This window comes from Lytechinus pictus, chromosome 2, assembly GCF_037042905.1.
Source record: "Lytechinus pictus isolate F3 Inbred chromosome 2, Lp3.0, whole genome shotgun sequence".
Lineage (NCBI taxonomy): Eukaryota > Metazoa > Echinodermata > Echinoidea > Temnopleuroida > Toxopneustidae > Lytechinus > Lytechinus pictus.
This window is the reverse complement of record NC_087246.1, coordinates 24,877,501-24,899,483: the sequence shown is the minus strand read 5'-3', so window position 1 is coordinate 24,899,483 and position 21,983 is coordinate 24,877,501. Positions and strand designations below refer to the sequence as shown.

Below are 21,983 nucleotides of genomic sequence, written 5' to 3'. Positions count from 1 at the left end.
GGCGGCCATATTGGATTTTGCCAATTTGCGGAAAATGCTCAAGGTTACAAGAGTGGCATCATTCATATTCGGAATCAGCACCCTCGAATTGACAAGAAACCATAAAAAAACATTGTATATCTAAAAAAACAAGGTTCGACCCTGTCATGACATGTTGAAGTATATGTGTATTTTTAAATTGTGCGCTTGCGCGTGTCCTTGTACGTAGACTAGTTAGAACAACACGATCGAGTTCGTAAAATCACAGCAGTTTGCTTCATTCAATTGATCACAAGATTTCCTTAGTTTTCACGCTTTATGCTATGCAAGGTATGTTGAGATTTGCTCAAAAACTTTTGTAGATTTAATGAGAATGTGTAGTTTATTAATATCTTTGTATTCCTCTTTTAAATACCTTGTTGAAGAGATTTAGGTTTAGATTATACTTTGAAAATCCATCACACTTTCCAACGAAGGACCTTGCGTATCTTGAATACACGCAGAAGTTCTCTGCGGTCGATATCTTCAAAATGTTGTCTTGTGACACGCAATTCTTAAGATGTACTCATGATTATGACTCTACGAATTTAGAGTATTTTCTTAAATCCAAGTTTATAGGATTTATTGTTGTTTAACATATTTACAAGCCAGTTTAGTTATGCACTATTTTTCCTACTCATTTGATGTGGTATGGTCACAAACTTACGTGCGAGTTGGCTCGCGGATTGATATTTCCAGGAATTTTGGTGTGATCCGCCGCCCGGAGTTTACACGTGTTATAGCAGGGTTTCATGACGTTATTGTTTATCTTTCAGTAGTGATAGTTAATGTTGTCTTACAGTTAATTCTTGTTACTTAGAACTGATGTCTTTAAAATTACATTGCTTACACAAAATTCGTGAAATAATAATTCAATCACCACTAATATTGATAATTGTTTTTCAAGTGAATTTTATTGATTCAGAAGGGAAACAAAACAATAGGAATTTTCTGTTACAGTTTTAGAGATTTAACTGATTAAATCTATACCTTGTTATTTTGAAGACAAATATATTTTTCACAGATGTTTGTTGCTAGATAATTATGATATCTTATCATATAGGGTAGATTTGTTGGAATTGGGAAACAATGATATTAAGACTGAATTAGGAAAGTTTCATTAATTCTCTCTTATTACTTTCAGTTAAATTCTACCTTTGACAGCAAAATGGTTAAAGGGCATGATTGATTATTCCTTATGTCTTTAATGAATATTTTGGGAAAGAATGATGATACATGTACAGAAATGCTTTCTTTACTAAGATATGTTTATCCTTTATTGTTTATTTACAGGAATCTCACACAGTTGTTGAATAACTGAACACTACAATGTTATTAGACATAATCTAATAAATGGGAGCATATAGTTCACAGACGCCTTCCTTGTAGTTCATTGCAACAACGTGTCAGAACTTACGAATTCGTGACATCTTCAACAACTATAGTGTATATCAACCTGCTTCAACTTACATCATGGCTGACGTCAACAAGTTGAAGCTATCAAGACGAAACATCAAGGGTCAGTTGACGCGAACATTATCGACAATTGACAGCCTTACAACAGATGCCGTTGGTGATCTAGACATGTTAAAGAAATACATCACTAAAGCTGAGCAACAATTTGAGAAAGTGGAAGAGAAACATTCGGCGCTGATGGATATCATCGAAGATCAGAGAGAGTATGAGGTGGAGGAGAAATGGATGGGAGAATGTGAAAATGAGTACGTCCAGGTGTTAATACGGGGAAGGAGGGTCGTCGACCGTCAGTCTCAATCTCCCCTGGACAATCAACAGTTTCTCCCCTCTTCACCTACAATTCCACATCCAAGATCCAGTCCAGCTTCATATGCGCCATCTCCTATGCCCCACACCGCTACGTCGGCTGCTCCAAGAATGGCAAGAATGAGATTCCCAACTTTCAATGGGAACCTTCGAGACTACAAGCGTTTCAAAGAATTGTTCACCCACTGTGCAACAGAGTTAACAGAGATGGAATGCTTCCATCAACTGACCGAATCAATGATTAATGTCAAAGAACGCGACAAAATCAAAGGGTGCATTAGTGTTGAACGAGCCTGGCAAGTACTTGATGAGTGTTACGGCGATCAGGACAAAGTAGTAGACAGCCTACTAAAAGATCTAGAGAACCTGAGGACATACGAGATCAAAGGCAAAACAAACCTCCCCGCCATGGGTCATTTTGTCCAGACTCTTCAAAACTTCGAAACCCAAGCTGAGACCATTGGCCTATCTGGAGAGCTTAACAGTAAGATCATGTTGAGTCAGATTAAGCAGAAGCTCCCAGAGGAACACCGCATCGCATATTATAAAGGTGTTAGAGATGACAGGATTGATGATTCCCTCACCGGTCTGGTCAAGTGGTTATACAGCCAACTTTTGCTGCTCGAGAAGGCGAAGCCTAACAGTGGGGACAATTCGCCTAGCCCTCCACAAAGACAACATAAGGTGTATAAGTCTACAAGCGCTGCTTCATATACTTCTGATAACCAGAGCCAACCAAGCAAGGCCAGACACTCCGGGGTCGCCAAGTGTGCCATCCACCCCAATGCAGACTCGCACTACTTGAAGACTTGCAACAAGTTCAAGAGCCTGCCACAGAATGAGAAATATAAAGTAATGAGAAAGAATGGTATCTGTTACCGATGTGGGCATAACAACTGTGTTGCTGGCAAGCCTCCACATGACCAAAACTCTTGTCAGTTTGTTGCTCCATGCAGAGTCCAAACGTGTGGCAGTGACTCACACTTCGCAGCTGTCTGCCCTGTCATATACGGAGAGAGTGGTCAAGGTCCTGCAAACCAAACACGCAACACTATGGAATCTCCACGTTCAACCTCAATCAACGTGACAACAGCCCACACCAACGAGACAGGGAAGCTTCAAAGCACTTTACCTACTGTTGTTGGTTATCTACGATGTGGCGATGTCCGGCACCTGGTGCGCATCCTGTTGGATGGTGGTAGCCAAGCTACACTGTTAAGGGAAGGGATTCTTCCAAGGACAGAGAGAGGCCTTTTCCAGGACCATGATCTGAGTCTTGTTGGTGGCAGCAAGATAACAAGGAAATTGAGACTGTTGGACTGCTACATTGAAGATATTGCAGGGAATTGGTCATGTCCTTTAACCATGACAGAGATAAATCAACCCTGCGGTGATACTCCTATTGTACTACCAGAACAGCTTCGGCAGTATGAGCATCTGAGCGCCATTGATATCCATGCTGCCCCATCCGAAACCATCGACGTACTCCTTGGTGTGGACAACACACACTTGATGATCTGGGAAGAATACATCCTTGGCGAAAAGTTTGATGATCCTGTCGCTGTAAGATGCCCCTTTGGCTGGTTTGTTCAAGGAGGACGGTCTACAAATTCAACTTCACTGCTGAACTACATCAATGTGTCAGCCATTGGACCATTGGAAGAGTTCATAGGTCTGGAGACTGTGGGTCTGGAGCCCAAGAAGTGTAAGTGCTCCTCAGATGTATTGGACAAAGAAGCAACTGAGGCAATGCAACGGAGCGTAACTCAGCTTTCTGATGGATCGTACGAAGTCAGACTGCCATGGAGGAAGTCACCCGATGACCTGCCGGACAACTACAACTATGCTGTCAAAAGGTTGAGAAGCCTTGAGAATCAGTTCAAAAACAGGCATGAAGATTGGGACATCTACTGTAGACAGATGAGAGACCAGTTAAAGAGGGGTGTTTCGCGCCATGTCTCAGAAGAGGAGCTACAGCGAGACAGAAGCACTGGAAAAAAGATGTGGTTCCTGCCACATTTCGCTGTCACCAAGGACTCGAAGACAACTCCTGTCAGAGTGGTATATGACGCGAAGGCCAGGTTCCAGGGCCACTCATTGAATGACTACCTCATGAAAGGTGAGAATATCAACTCTGATCTCTTTGAAGTTGCCCTGAGGTTCAGGGAGAACGAGGTGGGCATCATTGCAGACGTCAGCAAGATGTATCAAGCCATAAAAATCAAATCTGATGATGCTCGATTCCACAGGTTTGTGTTTCGAGAAAATTCTAGCCACCCAATTCAAGTCTACGAACTGACAACTGTCACCTTTGGGGACAAGCCCTCACCAACTGCCGCTATAGTCACCCTTAGACATGTGGTAGATGAACATGCACCGGAAGACGACAAACTCAAGGAAGTGGTTGCCAGGCAGTTCTACGTTGATGACCTCAATGAATCTGTCACTAATGTCCCAGAGGCTCTAGAGCTCAAATCTAAGCTTAGCAAGACTCTTCAGAAAGGCAACTTCACCATCAGAAAATGGCAATCGAATGCGACAGAAGCCTGCGACGAAACAGAAGACAGCACAGATGCCACTGCCCTTGGCACTAAATGGAACCTCTCAAAAGACACGTTGAGGGTAAAGGAGGTGAAGTCGACTCTACTTGTTCCTACCAAGCGCAATATCCTGGCCCAAACTGCTTCGTATTACGATGTGTTTGGCATGTTATCTGGGCTCCTCGTTAGACCGAAGATTCTCCTGCAAAAGCTATGGCAGCTAAACCTAGACTGGGATACCCCTCTCAACGACAAGGGTGAACTTTGTGCCATTCTACGAGACATCAATAGAGACTTGGAGGAGGTAGCTAGCATTGAGATTCCAAGGTGCTTGATCCCAGAGCCTTTCAAGGGGATAAGGCCTTTACCAGAAGTGTCCCTGCACGGAGCGAGCGATGCTTCAGAAGATGCCATGGGTATTGGTGTTTGGCTACGATGGTCTCACCCTGAGGACACTGAAGCACATCTATCATTTGTATGTGCAAAAGCCAAACTCACTCCACTGAAGCAGTCTAGCATTCCTCGAAAGGAACTTCAGGCGATCCTTCTGTTGTCGAGGCTCATGCTTACTGTGAAGAAAGCCTTGCGGCTCAACATCGCCTATTCCAAGATCTGGACAGACAGCATGACTGCCATTAGCTGGGTAAGAGGTCAATCCAAGTCCTTCCGGTCCTACGTCGCATATCGTGTTGGCGAGATCACAACAGAGTTCGACCCCATCAAGGACATTGCATATGTACCATCAGATCAGAATGTTATCGATCTGGTTTCCAGAGGAGGAACTGCCAATGAAATGAGACGAGTCATTGAGGGACCAGTGTACTTGAAGCAATCACCTACGTTTTGGCCAAAGACACCAGAAAATGTTCCTGTGAGCCTTGGAGACGAAGAACAGAAAAAATTCCATGTCCGGAATGCCAAGACACTGGCTCTCAGAATCAACGTCGTCTCTAAGCCTTCTCCGATAGTTGACTCAACCAAGTTCTCCAGCTGGTGCAGGTTAAAGATGGTGACCGCTAGAGTTCTCTCCGTGAAAAAACTGCCCAAGAACCAATGGCTGAAGCAGCTCGCAAAACAGATCTCTATGTACCCTTCTCCAAAACTTGTCAAGGAGGCTGAATTATACTGGATAAGACAAGCACAGCGAGATGTTGACTTCCAGGATCCTAACATCATGAAACTGGACCCATTCTTCGATGAAGAAGACCAAGTCTTCCGTGTTGGCGGACGAATTGACAGGGCTCCATTGTCATATGATGTGCGACATCCTTATCTTCTCCCTAAGAAGAGCCACATCAGTCTGCTGATTGTGAGAGATAGACATGCACATGCCCTTCACGGGGGTCACTTGAGAACGGCAACAGAAGTTAGGAAGCGTTACTGGATTGTCGGAGACGTGAACATATCCAAACGCGTGGTGTACGACTGTGTCGTATGCAGGAGACACAGAGGCAAGCCAATTCAACAGAAGATGGCTGACTTGCCAGAATTCCGAGTCACTCCTTGCTCACCCCCATTCAAGACTACATTGGTTGATTACCTTGGACCAGTGAATGTAAAGCTGAACCGGAATACCACGACAAAGGGCTACTGTGCTGTGTTCACGTGTGCAGTGACCAGAGCCGTGCACCTCACCTGTGTTCAAGACCTGTCTACACAAGCGTTCCTACAGGCACTAGAAAGGTTCATAAGCATCAGAGGGGCGCCATCCTTGCTGGTCAGCGATAATGGCACTGCCTTCAGAGGAGCTGATAACACCATCAATGAACTGAACTTGAAACTGAATCAGACAGTACTGAAGGACCATTGCCAACGGTACAATGTTCAGTGGAAATTCGGACCTCCAGGAGGACCTCACCACCAGGGGGCCGTTGAACGATTGGTCCAAGAAGTTAAGAAAGGTATGAGACACCTGGTGAAAGCTGATCGTTTGACTTTTGTCGAGTGGGAGACTGTTTTCTGCCAGATATCCAGCCTGATCAATGGTCGACCCCTAACTGCAAAATCATCGTCACCCCTGGATCATCCTCCACTAACGCCAAACCACTTCCTGATAGGTAGAGGTGACTTGCCATGCCCCGAAGTCCCGTGTGAAGAATACAAAGGAAACCACCGGAAACGTAGGGAGATCTGCAATTTCATGGTAGATGGGTTTTGGCGACGTTGGATGGAGTGCATCCACAAACTCTCACCACGCCAGAAGTGGCAGAAATCTGCTGAGAACTTAGGAGAGAGGGACATCGTACTCGTCATCGGTGAGAACCTGAAGCGCGGCTCCTGGAAGATGGCGGAAGTCACGTGTGTCTACCCAGGAAAAGATGACCTCGTCAGAGTAGTGGACGTGAGATTCGCAGACGGTACAAAACTGAAAAGACCTGTGACAAAGCTTGTTCTGCTTATGAAGGAATCTGAACGTTCATAGATTAACGTTTTAGGCTTTAGTAGTTGGGTGACACCGAACTCTGCCAAATTTTCACCTTGAGATATTTTCACCTTGGGATATTTTCACCAGACTCTTAGTATATCTAACTTCGAACTTGAGTGCATCAACATCAAACTTTGGACGTTTTTCATCGAAATCTAAGTGTTGAATTTCGAACCTTGAACTCTGGACTTCTATTAACTGTTTTGTTCATTTTTATATGAACAACCACCAGTGATATTTTCAGTATTGTTATGTTTACAATGTATGTGTATTCAGTGACATTCCGTCACCTTTGGGGGGATGGGATGTCATGACATGTTGAAGTATATGTGTATTTTTAAATTGTGCGCTTGCGCGTGTCCTTGTACGTAGACTAGTTAGAACAACACGATCGAGTTCGTAAAATCACAGCAGTTTGCTTCATTCAATTGATCACAAGATTTCCTTAGTTTTCACGCTTTATGCTATGCAAGGTATGTTGAGATTTGCTCAAAAACTTTTGTAGATTTAATGAGAATGTGTAGTTTATTAATATCTTTGTATTCCTCTTTTAAATACCTTGTTGAAGAGATTTAGGTTTAGATTATACTTTGAAAATCCATCACACTTTCCAACGAAGGACCTTGCGTATCTTGAATACACGCAGAAGTTCTCTGCGGTCGATATCTTCAAAATGTTGTCTTGTGACACGCAATTCTTAAGATGTACTCATGATTATGACTCTACGAATTTAGAGTATTTTCTTAAATCCAAGTTTATAGGATTTATTGTTGTTTAACATATTTACAAGCCAGTTTAGTTATGCACTATTTTTCCTACTCATTTGATGTGGTATGGTCACAAACTTACGTGCGAGTTGGCTCGCGGATTGATATTTCCAGGAATTTTGGTGTGATCCGCCGCCCGGAGTTTACACGTGTTATAGCAGGGTTTCATGACGTTATTGTTTATCTTTCAGTAGTGATAGTTAATGTTGTCTTACAGTTAATTCTTGTTACTTAGAACTGATGTCTTTAAAATTACATTGCTTACACAAAATTCGTGAAATAATAATTCAATCACCACTAATATTGATAATTGTTTTTCAAGTGAATTTTATTGATTCAGAAGGGAAACAAAACAATAGGAATTTTCTGTTACAGTTTTAGAGATTTAACTGATTAAATCTATACCTTGTTATTTTGAAGACAAATATATTTTTCACAGATGTTTGTTGCTAGATAATTATGATATCTTATCATATAGGGTAGATTTGTTGGAATTGGGAAACAATGATATTAAGACTGAATTAGGAAAGTTTCATTAATTCTCTCTTATTACTTTCAGTTAAATTCTACCTTTGACAGCAAAATGGTTAAAGGGCATGATTGATTATTCCTTATGTCTTTAATGAATATTTTGGGAAAGAATGATGATACATGTACAGAAATGCTTTCTTTACTAAGATATGTTTATCCTTTATTGTTTATTTACAGGAATCTCACACAGTTGTTGAATAACTGAACACTACAATGTTATTAGACATAATCTAATAAATGGGAGCATATAGTTCACAGACGCCTTCCTTGTAGTTCATTGCAACAACGTGTCAGAACTTACGAATTCGTGACAGACCCCTTCTCTATGGGGCCTATCCTGGACTAGAATGACCCTTTTCCTACACAAATAAGGTGTTTTATTTAGCCAACAATACATTTATGTTGAAAAATTCTTTAGTCTGAAAAGTGACCTCCCTGTATATATTTTGATTGTATGGATCAATGTTTGGTGTGAAATAGTAACTTTATTACTTTCTTCTTTTTTTTGTCTATAAATTTGCTGATTCCAAAATACATGCATTTACCAAATGTTAAATGCTTTCAAATTATAAAACAAGTTACATATACATGTAATCAATTTCTCCTGTGAAAGCAGAAATAATTGAATAATGTTCTAAATATTCATAATGTAGTATCAAACACAATGGGGGTTCAATGAAACTTGTAATTGCACTTGTAATTTCCATGCATACATATATATCACATCACTATAAAAGCATTACATGTATGACAGCATGTACTGTGACTAATGGTTATGACCTCACTCCACTGTCTACAAATACACTGGTATCAGTTTCAAAGCAATCATCTGTTTACATAATATGATTGTGTGATGTGAAGGTCACAGTGTTTATCTTTGGCCATGATTGGTTATTAATTAAGTAAGAGAAATCTGATTTACATTTGTGTACACATGCACATTCATGTATGTTGGTACTTGTATGTAGGAGTCAAAAATGCATTCATTATACAAATTTGCTTCATACATACAAATCAAATGCACTCATCCATATTGATACACACACAGATAACTTCACTGATACACAACTATTAATGTACACATATTTGGAAAGCCATCAAAAGTATCGGTTTAAATTCCAAAGTTCACAAAATGCTCTCAATGACCGACTTGTTTACTTATGGCATCTTTTGTTATAGAATATATTGTAAGAAATTAAGAATGCACATTTAATATCAATCAATGCATATATAAATTCAATGATGAAATTAAGAAAAGGTCAGAAATATTTTATAAAAGGAAAGTAAAAAATTATATATTTGTGACGTAGCTGTAAAAAATAATTGGAAAATTTATGACATTGTGTAAACATTTTCTGTGAACTTTTAATCTCCATTTTACAATTTGGGCCAATTCCTTAATATTACCGGTAAAGTATTTAAAAACAAGCTTTATATTAAATACAAAAGAATTATATCTATAAACAAGAAATTAAAATAGCATACAAATTATACATACATGTGACATGATAATATTCAGCCCTCGCAGTAACCGACGGCAATTGCCGTCGGTGCCCTTAGCAGTTGCCGCGCTGCCCTTAAATTGTTCCCTTCACCGACGGCAGTCCATTGCCATACCCTTTTATCAAACCGCCGTCGGTGCCTTCTCATTCTCAAGCTCTCCAAAACTCCAAACCTGAATTCTCACAATAGCAAATAGATAGATCTTAAACTAAATCGAACTGAAGTCATGACATGACCAAATTACCATACGATTTGATACTTAGCAGACGTAAACACTCCCCACTACCCATCCGCGCTGGTTCGTGCAGGCGGCTCTGTTAAAAATATGAAAATCCAATGGTCGCGCTATCGAATCCTAAATTGGATTTCCGTATATCCATAATCCCACATAAATCGCCACGGAAACTCGGCCGGGGTAAGATTCACTAGCGCAAATAGCGTGCACACGTGGATCATCTTGGAAATTGAACCACGTTAATTACTTTCAATCGAGGTGCGCAATGCATTTAATAACGGAGATGACATTGTAATGTTTTGAGTTGGACCCCAAGCCCAAGTATCGCACACGTACCGTACTGATAACCATCCAATGTCTAGGCTCGATCTCAACACTCTATTATTGATGGAATTTTCAAAATCAAATTAAAGGTTCCAAATAAACAAGAGGTTGTTAAAATTATCAAATTTTATTTCAAAATATTTCAATTGATTTTTTCATTATAAGATAAACTACTTTATTATGTTCTTTTGAACATAAAAAGTCACATGTCAGTATACAATCGGTAAATTGCCTTAGTGCCCTTCTAAATTCTAAAAACTGTCTTGGTGCCCTAAAATTGCCTTGATGCCCTTCATGTAAAAAAAAATCAAAGGCAATTTTTAGAGTGCCCTCAAAAAATTGCCTTGCCCTCCTGAGATCTTACTGAAAGGGCTGATAATATTTAATAACAATATCAAATTGCATTTAATTATCATGTAGATGCAAATTAAGTGGCACACACACATACATAAAAGTTACTGGCCCGTATTCTGAAGTCAAGTTTAAATTTAATAGACCAAGGTCTAACTCTGGGCTAAAATTATGGGAAGCCAAAAGTGTCAAAATTTTTATTAAATTGTAAGTTTTTTATATTTACTGTACTCTTTGCTGATTCTTCATTGGTGAAGACAATCATCTATTTATACTTCCTAGACGATTATGAATGATTTGAGAGTCAAATGAGCTGAAATATATATATCTCTACTGTTACTTGATTTATGTAACAATTGGCTATCCATACTTAAGCCACAACTTTAAACCTGACTTCAGAATATGGGCCACTAAGTTAGAATAATTAAGAGTAAAACCGCTTACCTGTCTTTCTATGACTCTAAGGTTGCCAAACACAATATACTGGATAGCCTTTCCAAGGAGTATAAGGCAACAAAATGCCATGTTGATTACAACCTGATCAAATAATGATGATAATAATTATAATAATGATGATAATAATAATATTAATAAAATGAAAACGATAAAAAATAAAAACAATGTTTTGAATGGGCCTATTGTACATTTTCACTCTTTTCATTCTTCCTGAACACTATTTCTAATCTACAGTGTATTTGAGATCCAAATCCATAGAGCAGTTTGACATTGTTTTCATACTTGCATTAATATTATGATAAGAACCTGAATGTTTCATAGGACAAAAATGCCATTGTAATTTGTACCAAATATTTTGTTTATAAATGACCCTCTATCATATCAATTGTAATCTGTAATACCAAGTTCATCAAAGATTTAATTGTATATAATTTGCATATAAAAAAAATAATCAGGTGGATTGGTTTACTATGGTATTAAACAAAAAGAATCACTCATTTTTACTTTTTGTTTTACTGCTGCAAACATTAAAACACAAGAGCTACTCTTCCTTAATACTCATGACAGACAATATAAACAGTAAAGAAAACAAAAAATAAATAAAGCTGACTTGTATATTGTACAAACATCTGCAAACAGTTTTTAGCAGTACAAGCAAGTCTTCATGAGACTTGTTATTTCAAAGACTTATTGCTTAAAACTTTTAATATGTATAAAATAAAAATTTGTCTTGATTTTTACATACTGTACATACAAAGAAAACAATTCTAAATTGAGATTGAATGACAGATATTTGAACTTACCACGACAGAGAGAGAATCCTGAAGCATGAGCTTCATCACCTTAATGACATCACTGTCGTCAGGATGGATACGAAAATCAAATGACAAGTTACGGAAGATTTCTTCTTGGATTTCCTCTGGACTAGGTCTAAGAATTTCCTGGTCCTGGATCTTTTGTATTCCTTCACCACCATCCAGAGGAGAAACAGGATCCGGACCAGGACTGGATTCTGATCCTGACAGGTACCCATCATAAGGAGTAGAGCTTGTTGCTGGGGATGATGCAGGTGAGCCTTTGGGAGGCTGCTCTTGAGAAGATTCTAGTGAAATCCCTTGTCCCCTTGAATCTACATGTACATCTCTATGTTTCAAACCTTAAAATTCAATCACAAGATTACATCAAATAAGATGTCACTGAGTCAGGAAAAAGACACATGAAATCTCCATCAAAATTTATTGTTTTCCTTTGAGATATAGGCCTACAGTCTTGAGTCTTTTGAACTTATGTACCAGTTCATTATATTTTCAAATTCATTTTTTATTTTTATTATTAAGGAAGATATTACTCAGTATCCAATTCTCTTTTTTTTCCTAAACTCAAATGAAGTCAACAGTTTATGCTTGTAACTGATACCACACTCTACATGTACATTCTTTCACCATAACCGGGCAAGTCCAAGAATTCGCGCACGTTACGTATGGGACATTTTAGAGGCTTTACTGGCCTAAAAATAGTGTTAAATGACTTTGATTAGATGCAATACCCTCATGATGGTAGATATCAAGAAGAATAATTATGCAAAAAATAGTGACATATGACCTTGACCTTTTAGAGAGAAAAGATGTGCCGTTACGCATGGGACGCAGAAAAAGGACAATTTTTAAACATTTTTTCAAGTTGAGAATTCTCCGAAAGTACTTCATTTGACATTTTATAACTTAGTGTGATAAAAGTCACAACACTCTTGTATATCTATGGCAAGTTTCATGTCATAAGCCAAAACCCTCTATTTACTGACTCTAATTAAACAAATTAATGACATGTTACGTATGGGACATTTTGTCCCTATAGAGAACATGTACAATTTTCCCCATAATTCTAAATATTGAAATAATTCATCATATGGAAATAAAGATTTTTTTCTTTTAAAAATATTTTATTGAGACATATTTGATATGACTGAAAAGAAAATTAGCCATTTCAACAATTTTTATTCATGTTTTCATGGTTTCATGAATTTCTTACGTATTTCTATTGTTTTTTATTTTTTCCATATATTTCCATTTTCATCATTTTTTGCTTCAATTGTTGTCATTGACCAGTATTCATAACAAATCAGTCTTTAGAAACTAAAGAAAAGGTAAATAAATCAGTTTTTAGAGCATTTTTGAAATTTGTCTTTCTCCATTCACTTTGTACACAAATCTCCCCATTGACATTGTGTGTAAATGTCCCATATGTAACATGTTGTCCCATACGTAACAATTTTTTAATTAACTTTTAATTAAAAAGTAAACTATATTTTTGAATCTTTTTGTGGTATAACATTTTCGTTCTTAAAGGGGAATCCAGCCTTGGCCATAAAATGTTGTGTTTGGAAGAAGAAAAATAAATTAAACAGAATGATGAAAGTTTGAAAGAAATCGGACAAGCAATTAGAAAGTTATAGCTGCTTTAAAATTGAGATCACTAATACTATGTAGATTTCAAATTGGCAACTGGGTAAGTAAATTATGACAAGGGGCAAGGACAACTTTCCCATAGACCATGTACTTTATTATCAGGGATTTGTGGTTTTCTCCCAAGTACCCATTCCCCTGGGGCAGTAATCTAAATATAACCCAAGTAGTATATTGTTTTATGTCCTCATGAAAGAAAAATATAATTTGAAATAAAACTTTTGGGAAAAATGACATTTTAGCCAGAATATGTATTGGAGTACATGGAAGAGTAGTCCTAGCCTTACATCACTATGACATCACACATGCGGCCAATTTGAAGTCTCCATGGGTAAAGTGATTACCAATATTTACAACTTTTGAAAATTCATAACTTTCTTGTTGTTTGTCCAATATTGTTCAAACTTTCACCTATCACCTTGTCTGATTTTTCTTTTCCTAACATAAACAAGTTTTTATTTGGGTTGGATTCCCCTTTAATAAATTAGAACTTCCCAGAGATGCAACAATACAAGTATTGTATACTGAGAAATAACTTAAAAAAACATCCTCAAAATGTTACATATGGGACACTCCATCCTTGGACGTGACCTAATTTGCATATTTAATTAGATGACACCACTTCCCCCCCAAAGTAATAAGATGTATGGGGGTCCATGTCCCACCTATGACTACATCTCACAAGTTTTGTTTTGATTTTCTATGAGTTTTTATAATTGTCCAAAACGTAACGCCCATTATACCAATTATGCAAATTAGGTGCCCCAAATTAGCACAAATTTGCATATTATAAAACTTTTCTTAATGAAATTTTAAAATTCAATATTTGGGCTTTCTTACCCCACCAAACCCCATCAAACCAAACTTCTAAAAATAAAGATGAAATTTTGCCTTCTAGGGTGACCTTTTCTTGGACATGCCCAACCATTAATATCACCAGTACAAACATATTTCAAATATTAATTTCTTATACTTACTATTTACAGGGTTCCCAGCTTTTCAAGAAAACAAAATTCCCTGATTTTTCCCTGATGAAGTTTAAAAATTCCCTGATAATTATTTAAACCCATTCCCAGTTTCGCATGCTTTGTTGCAGTGAATTACATGTAAAAAAAACACACTAAAAACCAATCATAACCAGTCATTCAATGGATTTGTTTTGATATGCAACAAAATATAACAAGAGTCTGACTGACTACTGTGCTTTCAACTTTTGGGCCGATCAAAATTCCCTGATTTTTCCCTGATTTAAGGTATTTTCATTGAATTCCCTGATTTTCCCTGATGGGCTGGGAACCATGTATTTACTACATGTACATGAGTGGAAACTGAAAACATTTTATGTCAGAATGATAATGTACATTTCCTGAAAGATGACAGTTACCAAATGGGAGGAAAGCAAAAGAACAAATGTAAACAAAGGTATGATGGACATGACTCTCACCAAGAAGCTCATCCAGTAGATTGTTAGAACTTTCTCCCTTGACTGGTTCACGACTGACAGGCTCACCGATGGCAGGAGTGACCAGTGACTCCTGGATAGAACTGACTTCGGCTGGACCTTTCTCCTTGCCAGCCTGCATGGTTTCTAGTAAAGAGAGACCTTCTCTGGCTTGCAGAAGTGACCAAGCTAAGAACAGAATGCTGATTGCCACATATGTTTGGAGAGGGGGCATGGGAAGCTGACCAGCTGTAGTAGCAGTAGGCATCCTTGAGTATGCCAATGTTTTTTTCCTGAAAATTTGATGAAAATGGATCCTTCCCTTCTAGAGGACCGTTTTCCAGTAATTGGGTTTACACTTTTGAGAAGAACGCAGAACGATGAACAGCTAAAGATTCTGAAATAGACAAAGGGGACAGAATGTTTTACATGTATGTTAAAAAGTGCATTGTGAAAATTTTCCAATTAACCATCATGTTAATATTTCCTGGGCTAATAAGCTAACATTAAAGAGAAAGTGGTATTAGTACTTGAAAAAATAAGCACTTGCGGTCAACTTATCCGTGTTTGAGTCTATGCAACACACAACGCAACATCTCAAAAAGTCTTAAAAATATCATTTTTGTAACAGAAAATAACAACTGTATGAATGATCCATCTTTTAAATAATATATTTTGTAAATAATAATTTTGTAAATATTTTGTATTCCAACAAGTATTCAAAATCTGTTCTTTGTGAACATTCTTGTTACATTTGTAGGCCCTCAGCTGGAACAGAAAAATAACAGCTCATGTACTCTACTTCAAACCATCAAAAGCATTTCAGTACCTCACTTGATAATACAAAAAATAAGTTTCGGTTGAAACATCTCAAATGGGACATGGAAAAAATTGTTGATTTCATATCAACAATGTAAATAGGTTGAATATGATTGTGGATTTTTACAGAGAAATGCAATTTTCATGGAGATCTGCGTTTTCAAAGAACTTCAGGAAAAGTTAGGGTATGTGGGCCTTTATTACATGTACATGGGCGAGTACAGGGTATTGTACTGGAATAGACGGAGTAGAAATTAGATATTGAATTCATTTATATCCAAGTCCAACTCACAGTCACACACACATGCACACACCCACATCCAAGATTCTAAGCATGAAAAAAAAATAACTTAAAAAATCATACAACATCAAACAAAGAGTAATATAATTCATTAATAAGTGAACAGGTATTCCTCAAAATACAAAGAAGTAGCATTTAAAAAGAGCCCCCGAAATTTGACAAAAAATTCAAAATGGAGCCCCCGGAAATAAAAAATTGTCAGTGACTTAACTTTTAGCAGAGTCAAAACCTCACTCAAACAGGTTTTATAACACACAATCCAATTACAATACATTGTAAAACAATTATATTTCAAGAATTACAATAACATGTTCAATCAGGTACAGCATAAATATTGCATATTCGATTGTTTCCTTCCTTTGGTTGTTGATTGTAACTTATATATATATAACATGTTTCGGGGTCGGGTTGTTTACAGTGTAGCCTACATGTAAGATAAATCGTAATCGTCGTATTTTGAGTTTAATTTCATCATCCATGTTTTTGTAATTTCAAGATGAAAATAGTGCATCGGTGTACTCCGGTGGGAGCCCGGGGAGGGGGGGGGGGCAGTCAAATATATTGCTGTACACATGCGTGACCAAAAAAAGCGTTTAAAGGGGTGTTTTTTCAGTTTTGGACGCGGTCCGCGCATGGACTTGTTAAGGGTATCAAAAACACAGATTTTCAAGAAAAAGGGTGGTTTTGAAAGACTGGTCAATGGTCAGCCACGGGGTCAAACATATTTAGGGTATGTTTTTTCCCCAAAGCTTTTTTTTTAAAGACTAGCCAAACGTGTTTAGAGTATGTTTTCCCCCCAAGCTTTTTCCCCGAGGTCATATTTTGGCGACAACTTGTTTAGGAGCCAAAACATGTAAATAAAGCCCGCGAAAAACTTGTTTAGGGGGTTGTTTTGCACACAGAGAAAAACTTGTTTAGGGGGTGTTTGGAATTTCCTTGGTCACGCGTGTGTACAGCAATATATTTGACTGGCCCTCCCGGGGGTGGGAATGATAGGTTGCATTCAGGATCTCGACACTGAAGCGTCGAGCTCCCTGGGGCAAATGGGTGCGCAGACATATCAATTATCATGGCATGGAGCACCATCATTTTTTTCAATCTGAAGTGAAAATGACTGGCCGAGAAGCTTATTCAGACCTGCTAACCTCTGGGAATGAAAAATTGTTCTGTGATAAAAAAAACTGTATTTTCCCCAAAAAAGTGTATTTCATAATAAAATGCGTGGCGCACTCGCTCATCGCGGCGCTCAAGCTGCATGCAAGCTAAAATGCGCACTGCTCTTGCAGATGAACAAAAAAAACATTGAAACATCTCACCCTGGTTTTAACAAAATGATTGAAAAAAAAAGCAAGTTACCTGAAATTACATTGATCTAATAACCATTTTTGTGTAAATTTTATGAAATAGAGACATATTTCTCAATAAATTATGATTTTGTAAAAAAAAAAATATATATATTTTTTTTACAAAAACGCATTTTTTAAAGAAAAAACGTACTGCCATATTTTGGTTGCAAAAACGTACTAAATACCACTCAAGGGTTCATTACATGTCGCTGCGCACAGAAAACTCAAGCCATAGAAGTCGTGTGTTGTGGAAACCAGAAGTGGGACCCACTAGTTAGAAATCCACTGCCAAACGCGGTTCATGGTGCGAGGTTAGTAAATATTACTAATACTAACCTCGCAATACGTGAGTGACTAAATACGCCTAAAACGTACTGGTTGGCAGGTCTGCTTATTCCTCTATTTTTTTGAGAATTTTATTTTTTGGCACACTCTAATAGTACATTTTCAACTAATTTTTTGCGAAAAAAAAAAAAATCATGAGTAATCTTGACTTAAAGGAGAATGAAACTCTTGGAGCAAGTTAGCTTTTGTGAAAGCAGAAATATCAAAGAATAAGATCAACAAAAGTTTGAGTAAAATAGAACTAGCAATAGAAGAGTTATGAGCATTTGAATGTCGAGATCACTAATGCTATGGAGATCCTCCCATTGGCAATGCGACCAAGATCTAAGATGTCACAGATGAACAACTCTCCCCTTTTGGACACTGAAAATATACCCCAAAACATCTCTTTTTGCTCATTCTAATCATATGACAAACGATTCATCAATGATATAATGTTGTGAAACCTCTGTACTTGTCCTCTCATAAAGAGAACACCTCACCTTGTGATAGACTCTATAAAAGTGAGAATATAAGTGAAATAAGTACTAAAGTAATGAGGGAGTTGTACGTGTATGACATCACAGATCTTGGTCGCATTGCCAATGGGAGGATCTACATGGCATTAGTGATCTCAATATTCAAATGCTCATAACTTTCTTATTATTCATTCAATCTTCCTCAAACTTTCAACAATATGTTTCTTTGATTTTTCTCTTTGATATGGATTCAGCTGGTTTCAAGCTCCTTTAAGTTAAATTGTTAGGTGCGCAGACCCCCCTCACTGCTGCTTCAGAATCTGAGGGCCTAACGTTACCCGCTAATAATTGATCTAAATTACCAATTTCACTACAACGATGCATCCATGCCAAACGATTTGAAAACTTTGACACTAGTTATAGGCAAGTGACAAATCTAATGTGCTACAAAGTACAAGTAGACTACAATCCAATCAGAGGCGGCAGAGCACAAACTGAACAATGGTCAATACAGGAACTCGTTCTTCCACTATCATTGAGTGGAATCACCCGACTCCTGCAGCGACGCTGTCATTAACTCAACATCGATAAGCTCTTCAAGAAGGCCAGGCATAAGGTTTATCGCTATTCAGAACCGCAATGCATCATGGGATCGAAAGGGTTATAGCTAGCTCTGCGCACACGAACTGTCCGTAGTGCGCGGAGCTAGCTTGATTGCCCCCCTTTTCGATTCCGTAACGCATTGCGGTTCTGATTAGCGATAAACTTTATTGACAGAACCTTCTAATCTTTACTCCGCCCTCTCTCACCCATTGCGTTCATGCCCAGGAGGGCCCTGCAATCCAGTTCTTGTGTGTCCGGACGATCAATTTTTAGAAAGTCATTCGGAAAAATTTACAACAATTAAGCAAATTAAGTTTCATGAATTTTTAGTACAAAATGTTAGAAAATACTATAGAGAACAAACTAGAAGATGATTACAACTATAGAATTCATATGTCTAGTGTAATCCAAAGACAAAAAAGAAGGCTTCAAAAATATAAAGACAGTGTCTGGACACCCGACCCCCCATCCTAGCATGGTAGGGGGTCCTAAAGCTACGCACCACTCCAATGCGCATGCAGTCAATTGCAAAATGCGCACTCTGTGTGTGGAGCTAGTGACTGCAGCACTCAAGGGTTCACTACATGCCGCCGCGTACAGAATAATCAAGCCATAGAAGTCGTGTGTTGTGGAAAATATAAGTGGGATCGCAGCACGCGTGACCCACTAGTTAGAAATCCACTGCCAAACGCGGTTCATGGTGCGAGGTTAGTATACTAATAATACTAACCTTGCAATACGTGTGAGTGGTGACTGCAGTGTGACAAACGATTCCTATTCAGTTTTTTCTACAGAGGCTGCAATAAATCGCTAAATACAGAGAAAACCAGCAACTGTTTAGAATTTTGGAGTTATATTCACTTTGATTTCATATTTTCCTGAAAAGTGTCACCCATGGGTTCATATCGTCTCGCGTGCGAAGGAATATCAGTCATATGCACGCGACACACACGACACATCCAAAATATACTGGGCTTTTGCCCACATAAAATATCACGCATAATCTGGTATTTCACATTCTGCTATATGACACTTACCGAATCATTTAGATCCTTCCGTGACTTCTCCTTGAAGTTTCTTTTAAAAAATATGTATATTTTCTTGATCTTTAGTGAAGATTTCACGGAGAAAAAAATTGGTCAGCGTGGATATCAATTTTCGCCTGAAGAGGGCGCGCAATTTATATTCATATCAAAGACACGACAAGGGAAAGACTAGGCACCTACACTATTTTACACGCAAATCGACGCAAGGCATTACGCGAAGACCGTGAAGTGTCCAATCTTTTTATTGTATAGACTTTGGTATAGTGCCGTATTATTTGACGTTCGTTAAGGCTTGTACTGCTGGTTTCGTTCCAGGCATATGTATTTTTTTCATTTTTTTTTTTATTAGTCATCGTTTTAAATTAATTGCAAAAAAGTGTTATCATCTTCAATAGTAATCTTGAATTATGTTTTTGAAGGTATTTCATTTATTGATGCCAATAATTAGTAAATTAATCATAAGAATTGCGCATTCAAAGAATTTAGACACAGTTATAAAATTACCGAGGAGCTGAATCAAGGTTGTGAAATTTATTAGCGCCACCAACGGGCTTCCTTGTATTTCCGTAGAAGAGACAAACGAAGTCACTTGCTAGGCCGAGGTAAGCGAAATTTGCTCTTTTCGTAATGAAATTACTTCATAATCATATGTACATGTATAATTTTTTGATGTATTGCTACTTACCGGAAAGAGCCCCGGTGCGTAGCAAGAAGAAGTTTTGGCAAATATTACTTCAGCAATGAAGCGATGTTTGCCGACTACTTCGAAATCCAGGGTCAAACACGGTCCCTTGTACGAGGTTAGTATATATATAACCCAGAGAGTTCCCTGGGTTAGTGTATATATACTAACCTCGTATTAGTGTGAGTGGTAAAGTGTATGAATATGAACATTATTTAGAATAACTTTAGGTATGGTGAGACTACCACATATCGACCACCTCTTTTGAAACCGACCACCTTGCGCACGTTAAAATTATTGCGTATTACAAAAGATACGCGCGGGAGAGTAGGCGCAGTGTCCATAGAAACGGTATGAATTGATTTTACGAGAAAAAAAGAAGCAACAAAAAGTATAAATTTAGTAGAATTAATCAAAATTTTATTGACCAAACCCAAACCCCGCTGAAAAACCAAGAAATCCGATAGGAAACGGCTTTAGAACAAATACCCGTCGTCAATCGTCGAATCATGTGCTGGAGCTCGCACTGGAAGTAGTGAGACGATCATTTAGCATGTTGACATCATAGAAATGATTTGGAAGAGTAAAAATATTTCGCCACCGCGACAAGAATCGGCCGTGGTGGTCGGTTTCAAAAGACGGGTGCAAATGAGCAAATTACGTAAAATCGTTGTATTCGTTTTTTTCTTCGATATATACGCGGATTGAATCGGAGTCGCCGAGCGAAACATGGGAATCTGATCTGCTCAATTTTCTGCACAAATGAGAAGAAAACTGGGTAAAATTGATGAATATTTTCGCAGATACGATGCTTAGAAGATTAGGTGGTCGATAAGGGGTACTTCCAACCATACAGCCTACAGCCAACAGGAAATACTTTTTCTTTGCATGATAAATTGAGTGCGTAGGCCGTAGCTTTAGGACCCCATAATCGAAAATGAATGGTCACAACATATGTTTACAGTAGAGGCGCTGGTCAGAAAATTGGGATCGTCCCAGTTTACAGGGACTGTCTCAGTTTATAAGGATTTCTTCACACAAGAAATCTAGGAAAGTTCATTCACCTGTCAAGTGCCGACACCAATCAAGTGTGCTATGCTAGTCAATGTAAACATATCGGGTTTCATAACAAGATTATTGGAAGACAGTAAGTCATGAAAAATAGACGGTGAACTGGGGGGAATTGAGGTCACTGAATCTATTTTTAGCACTCTCAATTCCCGTAATTGCTGTCTTTGTCCCGTAGGGGGAAGTGAAAAAAAAACGTCCCCATAAACAAGGACAGTCTCAATTTATCAAGACATGATTTGTCTTGGTTTATGAGGATATCCTCGTTTTCTGGGACAATCCCAATTTTTGGACCAGCGCCTCTACTGGTTTAGCTTTAGGATAGATATTTTAAAATGATGTGGCATCGCTTTATCGGGTGGCAAAATCAAGTGATCGGAAAACACGGTGGGATTTTTGTGAGTTTTTTTTTGGTTATGAATCTTTACAAATTACAACAATATTTAACACAAATTCGTGAAAGATGATTTGTTAGAATAT

General features: G+C 38.1%; 2 protein-coding genes across 2 annotated transcripts in view; one reads left to right on the top strand and one right to left on the bottom strand.

The window, feature by feature from the left end:
• Positions 1-211: 211 nt before the first annotated feature.
• Positions 212-8,318, top strand: LOC135157617 (uncharacterized). The gene is made up of 2 exons (XM_064113935.1): positions 212-309; positions 1,312-8,318. Exon 2 carries the CDS (start codon positions 1,492-1,494, stop codon positions 6,760-6,762), a length of 5,271 nt encoding a protein of 1,756 aa, XP_063970005.1. The 5' UTR covers positions 212-309; positions 1,312-1,491; the 3' UTR covers positions 6,763-8,318.
• A 1,176-nt stretch (positions 8,319-9,494) lies between these two features.
• The window catches only part of LOC129282465 (uncharacterized), a 13,334-nt gene continuing 845 nt past the window's right edge, over positions 9,495-21,983 (bottom strand). Inside the window, exons 2-4 of the mRNA XM_064113973.1 lie at positions 14,839-15,232; positions 11,736-12,088; positions 9,495-11,013 (exon numbers count right to left, since the gene is read on the bottom strand). Coding sequence (XP_063970043.1) covers positions 10,837-11,013; positions 11,736-12,088; positions 14,839-15,103 — 795 coding nt within the window. The 5' untranslated portion in view covers positions 15,104-15,232 and the 3' untranslated portion in view covers positions 9,495-10,836. The remainder of the gene's footprint in view (positions 11,014-11,735; positions 12,089-14,838; positions 15,233-21,983) is intronic.

Coding starts and splice junctions, on each gene's coding strand:
- LOC135157617 (XM_064113935.1), top strand. CDS start 1,492: ATGGCTGACGTCAACAAGTTGAAGCTATCAAGACGAAACATCAAGGGT.